Source organism: Macrobrachium nipponense, chromosome 18, assembly GCF_015104395.2.
Source record: "Macrobrachium nipponense isolate FS-2020 chromosome 18, ASM1510439v2, whole genome shotgun sequence".
NCBI classification, from domain to species: Eukaryota; Metazoa; Arthropoda; class Malacostraca; order Decapoda; family Palaemonidae; genus Macrobrachium; species Macrobrachium nipponense.
Genome location: NC_087211.1, coordinates 82,783,326 through 82,794,534, shown reverse-complemented (window position 1 = coordinate 82,794,534; position 11,209 = coordinate 82,783,326). Strand labels below are relative to the sequence as shown.

The window sequence follows — 11,209 nt, the reverse complement described above, 5'->3', positions numbered from 1 at the left end:
AATCTCTGTCTCTGTTGGGTCATATACACTCCATGCATATGTTCCCTTAAAGATATATGGCATTTCATCTGCTGTCCTAATCTTTTCACTATTTCTTCCATTTCATGTTTGTACTGTTCTTTCTTGCTTTCATTCCATATCTCTCCTATTTTGTTTTCTTCTTTTTGGTATATTGTTTCCCAGAATTTTACCAGCTCTTTCCCTAGGGTTTCGTCCTTCATCTCTTGCTTATTTTCATCGAATATTCTTATCCATTCTTTTTCTGATGTGGTCTTTCCTCTCAGCATGTCTATATATTCCCAGATTTTCCTGTGTCTATTTTTATCATTCATTATCTCATTTCTAATATTTTCTTCATATGCTTTCTTTATTATTATCTGTACTTTTTGTGTAAGATATGCTTCTTCATAGTATCTTTTTTCTTCTATTCTTGTGGCTTTCCTTTTTAATTTGTTATATATCCTTCTTTGGCTTATTTCTTTTTTTATTTCTTTGGTGACCCATACTGGTTCTATTTCTTCTTGCTTTCCTGTTAATTGTATAAATAAAACCCATTGTAGTAGTATTTGTAACATGGATGTGCCTTTGAAACGGATCTTCCCTGTGCAAGACAAAAATTAAACCGCTATCCTACTTCAAGAAGTTTTAGTACTTGATTTCAGAAAGATTTTGAATCGAAGAAAGAAACTATGATACCCACTTAACCAAAGGGAATAATATTCCACATAAATCTTTGAGTCGAACACGAAAAAATAAAGAAATTTTGGGTAAAATGGGTACGACAGGTCGACGAACGAAGATTCCCGGATGAGAATACGAGAAACAATTGGCATTGTGCCACTTGAGAGAGAGAGAGAGAGAGAGAGAGAGAGAGAGAGAGAGAGAGAGAGAGAGAGAGAGAGAGAGAGAGAGAGAGAGAGTTGGTATAAACAGCACCTGCTCTCAAGGTCAAGAAGCACACTTGGGTAGTGAGAAAAGTATTTCACCTTCAAAGCCATTGATAATTCACTTAGTCTATATGTTAAGCAACGTAAAATCCACAAAGGTTAATTAGGAAACGAATGCATTTTTAAAATCTTTATTAACTTTTATTTCAAAATAGAATATTCCACCTTAAACCTAAGTATAATCTGTAAATAATATTTAAATATCTTTTTTTTATACGGTGAAAGGAACGATTTTGGTACAGTTTTAAAAGCAAACGAAAGAAGAAGAAAAAATGCACTTTTGCGACATAACATTCAGTTAAAGTAAAGCATATTACAATTCGTTAAATCTGTGGATACCACGCACAATGCTGCCCTATCGTGAGTAAAAACAGCACCTTTAATATAAAGGTAATATCACGGTAATGACTAGTTATACAAAATCATATATATAAGTATATATACATTCGTTAAATACTGGTAATTTCTGCATTAACTGTGACAAAGTAATGCCAGTTATAGACAATATATCCTCTACGGATGGCAGAATTCTCAACGTCAATTTTGCACATTTTCCGGTGCACGTACACTGTTGAATTCTTAATATATATATATATATATATATATATATATATATATATATATATATGTGTGTGTGTGTGTGTGTGTGTGTGTGTGTGTGTGTGTGTGTGTGTGTGTGTATGTATGTATATATATAACATATCAGCTTTTCCTTAAACACTTCCATTATCGATACAGTCAATACAAAGTCTCTTTTACATTACTGTACTACATGCTTTGATAAATGTCAAGTTAGAATACGGTTCATTTCATGTATATAATACAGATTAACTATCACGTCTACAAGTCTCTCAGTATGAGGTATGAGGAATAGTCGGTGTTTACGGAGGAAGGTCTCTCGGTAAAAAATAAAAAAGAAGACAGAAAATGGTGTGACATTCCACATGACAAGACAAACGAGGCTCTTTGAATACACGCAAGCACTTCAAAATACCGAGGTGATTCATAAAGCACATCTATATATGCATGAACCTCAACTCTATATACGTCAAATACTTTTAGTATATCACATAATTCAGCACATCAGCTGCACATAGAACAGCACACCGTGTACTTATAAGACACTGCAGGAGCGAGTTTCAATTTTATAAGTAGAGTACATTTAACAAGTACATTTTCCAATTTTCCGTGAAATTCAGATTCAATTTGCAAAAATGATGTTTCACACTGATATCAATAAATACCGAAAACTATACTTAAAAAACACCCGTTGACATTCTAGTCACAGCCAAATGTAAAGCTTGATAGTGTTCAGAGCAATCACAGATAATTGTGAAAAAAATATGTATAAAATGAGTTTTATGTACAACAACTATTCTCTTTAGGAAACCAATTAAAGCTGATCTATTTGCAACGGAATTCACCTCCTCCAACCCTCGGACGAGGGCTAATGTAGGCTTATATTCGTATGACTTGGACAACAGTGTATTATCCTCTTCGTCCTGCATCTTGTCTATGATCCTTTTACAGAACTGACTACCGCAGACTCAACTTCGTCAGCGAACTCGTGAGCAGCTGAATTGGGAAGGAACTGCTGCCTGTGGTAAAAGGAGAACGCCAGCAGCCCTTCCTGAACGCGCAAGGTGATGCAAGTAGTCATGAAGAAGAAGATTGCAGGATGGATGGGATGGCAAGACAGCAATTCCACGTTCTCCAGCCGACGATCCAGTCTTGCCCTAGGAGAATCGGTGACGCGCGTGATCGAGATACTACACTCAGGGTGAAAAATGGACGGGAACTGACTGTCACTGACGGTCAGGTTTTCCAGATTGAGGGGTATGATCTGGGGAAGGGTGTTGTTCCTCGATTGTAACAACTCAGCGGCTTTACGTTTCTGGTCAACGATTCTCGCAGTTTCCCAGGCTGCTCCTTTCAGTCCGGTTCTCGGATTCCCGCGCAAACTGAGAGTTGGCTTTCGACAACACACAGAATAGACTAGATCTTCGTTATCTCCGTCATCGTCGTCGTTAGCATTTTCCTCGTCAGGGCGATCACGCCATTCGTGGTCGTAGAGGTCGTCCATGTTGTAGTAATGAGAAATGCTATAGCTTATATTCAAATCTTCCTTCTCTGATAAATGGTCGTCGTCTTTCCAAACCTCGCCCTTAACTAAGGTCCGACTGATCGCTGCATTGAGGCAAGAGGCAAACCCACTTATGAAAGATATCCGCTCGGACTTGCACTTGTTCATGAAATTTTTGGTACAGTCGGACTGTAAAGTTCTGTCTACGTGGGGACTGTTCCTGTCAATTTTGCTGGCGTCGTTGTTTGGTACTGCAGACTCTCCGCTCTCACTGTTTTCGTCAGTAACTAAAACATCTGCTACGACACTGAAATGCTGTAAGATGTTCGCCATCTCGTCACTAATCAAATCCACTCTGCGGACATCACTGTTCGATTGGGAGGGCGTTTCATCAGATTCCTCGCCAGCTGATTCGTTCTTTGTCTTCTGTACAGACTCTGAAGACCTTCCATCACACTCCTCCTTCCCACTGTGCTCACTGACATCACCTGTAGAATCACTGCTAGCCGAAGCTTTAGCAGACTCGGATATCAAAGTACTTAATTTAAGGATAAATCCATCACAGATCGCACTAAATGATTTTTCATCGGCTAGAGACTGGGGAACGCCAAACACCAAGCGATAATTATGAGGAAACGATTTGACTTTCTCACTGATAGTAACAGGCGTCGGTTTTTGGCTCTCTTCAACTGGAGCATTTTCATAGCTGACAGTCTCACTGGCACAGTTACTACTGGCCTCTTGACTGGGAGGATTATTTACAATTACAGAAGGTGACATTTCTGACACAGGAAGGGGTATTTTGTCTGCACTGTCCACAGGGGAACAAGACACACTTGTCGGAGAAGGGCACTTGCTATCACTACCTGTGGCACTGGACAGAATTTCATCACTTTCTGAGTTTTTATCTCGACAAGCGTCATCCACAGTAGCTGTACTGATGCCAGGGGCATGGCAAATGTTAGAAGATTCTGCAGAGGAAGGTTCACCTGCTGTACCACCCTGAACAGCTGTAGTGATACCAGGGGCATGGCAACAGTTAGAAGATTCTGCAGAGGAACATCCACCTGTTGTACTACACTGAACAGCTGTAGTGATACCAGGTGCATGGCAACAATTAGAAGATTCTGCAGAGGAAGGTTCACCTGCTGTACGACCCTGAACAGCTGTGGTGATACCAGGGTCATGGCAACAGTTAGAAGATTCTGCAGAGGAAGGTTCACCTGCTGTACCACCCTGAACAGCTATAGTGATACTAGGGGCATGGCAACAATTAGAAGATTCTGCAGAGGAAGTTTCACCTGTTGTATCACCCTGAACAGCTGTAGTGATGCCAGGGGCATGGCAACAGTTAGAAGATTCTGCAGAGGAGAGTTCACCAGATGCAGAATGCTCTGAGGATTCGCAGAGTGTCTCAGAGTTTCCACAGGCACTGCCATCGACGAATGCCTGACATTGACTGCAGGGTTGGGCGTTCATCAGCATGAATGAATGCAACAGCTTGTCCTCCGTGTAAGCGAACTCGTCGCAGCTGTTGGCGATCACGTCCCAAAGACTCGAGTCGCCGTAGGTCATCTAATGAGAAGAAAGTACTCTTTTTAGATAGAACTCGTGTTTAATCTGGTCAGTACACTGACTGGTTCAAATCCCAACTTCATCTGGGTTAGATTTTACATAAATTTTATCTAAATTATTCACAAATACAGGGTGTCCATAAAGTCCCAGTACCATTACATGTATTTATTGCTCAGAAACAATATAACATAGAGTAATGCAGTTTTTTGTAGAATTTCTATATTTCCTCAAGTTTACATTCAAAGCACTTCATTCTACAAAAAAATTGCATTACTCTATGTTATATGGTTTCTGAGCAATAAATACTTGTAAAGTTACCTGGGACTTTATGGACACCCAGTATACTGGCACACATGCAATGGGAAATGGACATGCTGGCAATAAACAGCATTGCCAATGCTGAAAACGCGGAAATTAATTATCAATACTTTAAAGATAATAAAATAATGATGTACACTGGCAGCCATCAATTACAATGTCACTTGACATCAATCAAATGAGAGAGAGAGAGACTAGCTAAAAGTGTACTATCTCGTACCTTAAAATTTATGTTTCCTTCAGGGTGCAAACATAGCCACATTTCTTTCTTCCGTCTCTTCAAGCCAAGACCCAACCAGGGCAATAAACTGGAAAAAAGAAATTAAATTAACACAAGAAACCGGTATCATTCAATAATATACATGCGCCATAAATAATTCAACAATACACAGGCACCATAAGCAAAGACTTGTGTAGCTGACTTCATATATGAGTAGATAATGAGTAACAAGATCACGCCCTGATATTTCCCTATTATCGGCCTAATAACCTCATGATTCCATATAAATAACAAAGCAACTTTGCCAAATAAAGCCTGCTACCTGCGCAGTTGTTTTAATGCAGTCTCCACCATCTCCTTTTCAAGGGAAACTGCACTCCTGAATTCCAGTACATAGTACTGTGGGTACAGAGCTCTCTCGTAGGACTCCTTCGTTAGGCCTACTTTCACCATCCACGTGACAGAAGTATCCTCTTCCTCCTTCTCCTTCCCCGCCTCTCCTTCCACCCAGGGATCATCCTCGTTCACGTTATGAGGATTCTTGCCCTTGTTTCTGGTGGTGCCCTTGTTGTTGGTGTCTGAGGGACCTCTACGATCCTTAGGTTTCCTGGGAGGAGCTGAAGACCCGAAAATCGAATCAGCGAAAGGAAAGATATCGTCAATGTCTTCATTACTGCTGTCCTCTGATGCCTCGCTTTCATCTGGTGCATTTTCCTTCTCTGCTGAATCAGTAGCAGCAGCAGAATCCTCACTAGCAGAGGCACCGTTCACAGCAGGATCAGAGTGACCTCCTTCTTCAGCGGCGCCTGTAGTACTGGCATTTAAACTGCCATTATGGTCATCAGAAATAACCAATTCATGTTCTGCAGTTTGGGGTATCTCCTCGCTATCACGTGACAACAGGTTGTCCTCCATCTGATCGATTTTCGCGTCTTCTTCCTCAATATACAAAACTGCGTCTATAGTCTTCTCAACTCGAGCGCCTCCTTCTCCTCCTCCTCCCCCTTCCACGGGCACCTTAGCGTCGTTCTCCACGGCCATTTCCGGATCCGCTGCCGCCTTGACCACCATTTCTGGCGTCGGTCTCTCGAGGCAGAGGTGGTCGTCGAACCTCGACGTTATCGACGCCAGCCACGACATGACAGTCTGCCACACCCAGCCCAGCACATCTCGTAAGGATGACTGCATGGCATGGGACGACGACATGGGATGGTGACCTGACCCCTACATCTGGAACGAGAAGAGAGGAAGAAACGTGTCTCAGTTTATACCCAGATTTTACTGCTATTTGCCAATTTACTCAATTTCAGCTTAACTTACTTTGCAAACGAATGTAAAAACGAAGTAATAGTTTAATCTAGAATACAAACATTGCTTTCGATACCCAAGAGACGGGTAACTCAGAGCGTTTCATAATTTCATTAGGTATAGTCACGAGTTTATGAAATATTGATCAGAGAATTCTGATCAACGCAGTTGTCAATCAAGCATTAATAATAATAATAAACACATAAAATAATAACCAAAGCAGTACATTTTTTCTTCAGCGTAGGCCTATACTGTTTTTTTTTTTTATCTGTCCATACGCCTGTGGTGTTTTTGTATGGTAACACTGCGTCCCGGGCTTTAGATAGTTACATTCAGCGTACATTCAACGATTCTAATAATATCCTATTTCGAATATTAACGGTATAATTCGCATATAGTAAATTATTAAAACACTTTTCAGTTACAAATGTACACCCAGATATCCTTTTATTTACCTAAAACTTACAATTAGCGTAACTATCTAAAGCCCGGGACGCAGTGTTACTATACAAAAACACCACAGGCGGATGGACAGATAAAAAACAAAGAAAAAAAAACAGAGTATAGTAACAAGACCAAACCAAACACACAGAGAACAGAAACAAAAGTACTACACGAAATATGACGAGAAACTTGGGGACCCAGGGAGAGAGAGAGGTCTGCTATCTGTTTACATAGAAATTGGCATAACATCTAGCTGCCTCTGCTGCTGTTGCTGACGGTTCAGCAGGTGGTTTCAGCACTACTTGGGAGGAAAGAAAATAGGAACTAAAAAGAGAAAATAGCGCGAAGGGGTAAATCGTTGAGAATTTGGCAACACCAGCCAAATTTCTCTGTGGAGTTCATTCCCTGAAGGTATTGCGCACATGCGTTTTCAAAAGCTTTGTTGTACATATTTTACAACTTTTGAGAAGATTACGTTGGAAACAATTGAAAGTTTGTTTTCGAAGGCTACGTTTTTCGTTAAGTAACAGCTGTCAAAAGATATAAGCTTATTCATACTGAACTGTCTGGTTACCTCACTCAAAATTCATTTTCAACTGAAGGTGGAGTCCTTATTAACTCAATTTAACTCAAATAAAACTTAATTGCGTCCTCAGCCTGACTATCGATAACACATCCCACTGCTATATATCAATAAGGGGATAATCTAGATGAAGATAACCCAACAATTTAAGTCTACATCACTGATACTGAACTTGTAGTTGTCTACTCCGGCTGAGAGTGTGTCCGGGACTCCTTATTTCTGGTATTATACCAGCGGCGTGAATAAAAACCATCGATGCAAGATATTATATAAAACTCTGCTTGGTCAGCGCCATCGATACTTAAATATCACTGACTCTCCATTTAATTCGCGATTATCAGATTAACCGCTCCTATGCCAAGCATTTCTCTCGCTTTTCAATGACATTCTAGAACATACACATCCATGAATATGACGGCTCTGATCAGGCGAGACGGGAACTGTTAGGGAGAATGACGTCATTTGACTTTTTGTTTTTATTTAACAATCCGGACATACCAGAGCTTACGTCGCTATGACAGGAAATCGCTACGAACGTTTACTGGCGAAATTTTGTTAATTTTTTCCTTAAATTCTCGACAACAGCGCTTCTTGGGTTGTCGAGACGCCAGATAACGCCACACAATCAAAGTATATCAATTATCTAACACACAATTGAAATAATAGAGAAATGGTCACCATAGTTTCTGGTTAAATGGCTGCGGTTTATACAGTTGCCAATCGTGATAATAGTACTACAACTAGATTATGACCTGCGATTTGTGTCCCTTTCAATATCTACATCGACTTTTAAGGACTATGAAGATTTAAAGAAACAGATAAAGGAGGCAATAAAGTTAATTTGTTTAACTATATAAAAAATAAGGCGAAAGGAATATTAGCAGACGTAATTAGTCAAATTGCAGAGGCCTACCAAAGGAAGGAGCCTATAATGACCGGAAAAGATCTGATAGCTAAAGTTGAAACGTATATGGTAGAATTGTTGAGCAAGCTGTCCTCTATTGAAGTGACGTGTCGCTTCTGAATGTGAACGAGTGATAATAGACGTATTTGTGAAATAAGATTACGTAGAGATATAGGAAGAAGTTGTATGAAGTTCAGCTTTAGACACTGGTATAAAAAAAAAACGTAAAATTGCACGGGGAATGGGTTGAATGACGCAATCTACGTTGGGGTATCAGGGGATTGTGGGGAGGGGGTGGGTGTAGGAACGACGTGTTACTGGTGATAAGCCTTAATGTGGGGGCAGAAGTTATGGAAGTTCTCTCTACACAGGACGTATACACCCACATACACATATTTGCTTGTATGTTAAACTTCCCCCACTAGCTCGATTCAGCACTTGTGTCTTGACTGTTCATTTCAAAACATGCGTTTTGTCATGTAATTACGCCATAATAATAGACTCTAAATATAGAATTAAACTTATTATTTCGAGGACGGAAAACAATATTTGCGCGAGAGCAAGCGCGTATACATGCTAAGGAAATGCATTCAGAAACATTCTTGTGGTGCTTGGGACTTGGTGCAATCTCAAATCGTAGTATAGAAGAAGACGATCAATAAAACTGAGCACGACCGACGTTTGTTTGTATGTGTCTGTATGCAATACGAAAGAGCCATTAGTAACCACAAAACGTACGTACGATGTTATAATAAAAGCTCTGTTCTAATAAATGGCTCAATGTAGCGCATATACCAACCCATCCCCCAAAAAACAGAGGCGAAATGAAAGGATTATGATACGAATCACTCGAAATCATTCACAATTCACACTAATGTCTTCCACATGAACTGAAATTGTTTCAATCCCTCGTTAAAATTAAACTTATTTCTGTAATACTTGTTTTACTACGACGTGATTTTCCAGTCTTTGGACGGTTTTATTTTATTTGTTTCTCAATAAATAGATAAGTTTTGTATATTTTCAAAGAATAAAATTTAAAAACAAACGAACGCAAACAATTAAAACAAAAGTGCGAAGGAATTAAAGCCAAAAATACGTTCACTCGATGAAGATACAAGCAAGCAAAGCTCCAATACGAATATACCACCTCCTCCTCCTCCTCCTTCCATTATCCTATTCCTCCTCCTCCACCGTTCAACCCCTCCTCCTTCACAAACGATCATAGCGGACTGGTGTGTTGGTGCGCTGCCGCCGCCTCCACCACCATATCTCCAACATCAGCGCGCACACGACGTAACGATCAACACTGTGCAGCGCAAAATCCGCTCTACGAATTCCTTTTATTCGACACCGACGGCATCGACTGTCTGTCAATGTCGAATGTCCACGAAAACTACCACACACTCTATTCGACTAGTCGTCCTTAGACAACGTCGAAAAATTCGCCCTGTAATAATCACGAGCCGCATACTTTTCTCATGAAACAATATCGTTGTTGCTAACCCGATCTAAGTACGACTGGGGACGACTTCACCCGATTCATAATAAAACGCCGGCTATCTTCAAGAAATCGCCGACTGTTCCCCCTTACCTGTAATGGCGAAACGAACGTAAGGGCGAAGTGTATTATTATAATCCGCTGGGGACACTTGGAAAGCGTCTCGATGTCCTGGGGAGTGTCGGCTTATAACGTAGTTGCTGCTGCTGCTCCCTTTGGTGGCTCGGGACTTCTGGCAGCGGCCAGGGACGAGAGACCCACCATGCAGGGATCGCCTCGGTTGGTGGTGATGATGATGGCGTTCGCTAAGGTGTTTATCGCCAGTGCTCGCCACATGGTGCAATGTTCAGCACACTGTACATTTTGCTCTCTCTCTCTCTCTCTCTCTTCATTTAGATTGTAGGCCTATGGGCAAGTGCCATAAGCCCGTCGCCACCAGTCATCATCTTATACCAAATCGCACCCAATAATTCATTAAACCGAACAGCCAATAGGCTATAATAGCTATCTACATAATAGTTTATCTCATATGGCGCAATAAGAACATGAGGCAGAGGAGAAATGGGAAGAAAAAACGCAAAGTTTTCCTCTTGTTCCTTACTAGCTAGAGCGAGGCAGTAACGAATAAAAACAGTATCACATCATCTCAAGTCACATGACGCAACGCAAATATGTTATAGTTGATTTTACGTGTTGGTTCTTGGTACGCTGTGCCGTTTTCTCTTCTATTCTTATTTTTATTGAGTCGTATCCTTTTTATCCTTTTATTTATTTATTTTTTTGTCAAAACGTATACTCGCAAGGAATTGTAAAATGAGACGAGACGAGTTTTATTCGTGGAAAATGTTCTAAGTAGGATGAGTCATAGTTGTTCTCGACTTCTCGTAAGGTTGAAAGGGGTGTCGTCATCATAGAATCTGTTTCATCCTGTTCATTTTGGGAACTTACGCTCCAAAATCTCGGTATTTTTTTAACTTTAAACATTATATCAGCAAGGCGTGAACTAGCCTCCGCAATAGATGCAAATATTAGCAGCCGATAAGCTGCACAAGTTAGGTTTCTTTGCTTATTGAATAATGCTGATATGACATCGCCGTTATCATACACGATTCGGTCTTACACAGACAGTACTAGGTTCAGTATCTGATTTAGCGTTTCGGCAAGATCGTCACATTTATGTTTTCGAGACGATTTCTTAAGGAGTTAAGAAAGTTATCAGCTAGTTTTTTTACTCACTTAAATCACCAGGAAGCCTTTTTTTTTATCTCAACATTATCATTTAAGCTATCAAGAAGCAAAACATTTTAATTGTTCAGTATTAGGCCT

General features: G+C 40.3%; 1 protein-coding gene across 1 annotated transcript; it reads right to left on the bottom strand.

Annotated features, from left to right (window-relative positions):
* Positions 1-1,062: 1,062 nt before the first annotated feature.
* Positions 1,063-10,207, bottom strand: LOC135197291 (uncharacterized). Its single transcript, XM_064224424.1, has 4 exons — positions 9,977-10,207; positions 5,466-6,373; positions 5,144-5,231; positions 1,063-4,605 (listed from the first exon to the last, which is right to left on the bottom strand). The coding sequence occupies exons 2-4, from the start codon at positions 6,347-6,349 to the stop codon at positions 2,461-2,463; spliced, it is 3,117 nt and encodes a 1,038-aa protein (XP_064080494.1). The 5' UTR covers positions 6,350-6,373; positions 9,977-10,207; the 3' UTR covers positions 1,063-2,460.
* Positions 10,208-11,209: the final 1,002 nt, after the last annotated feature.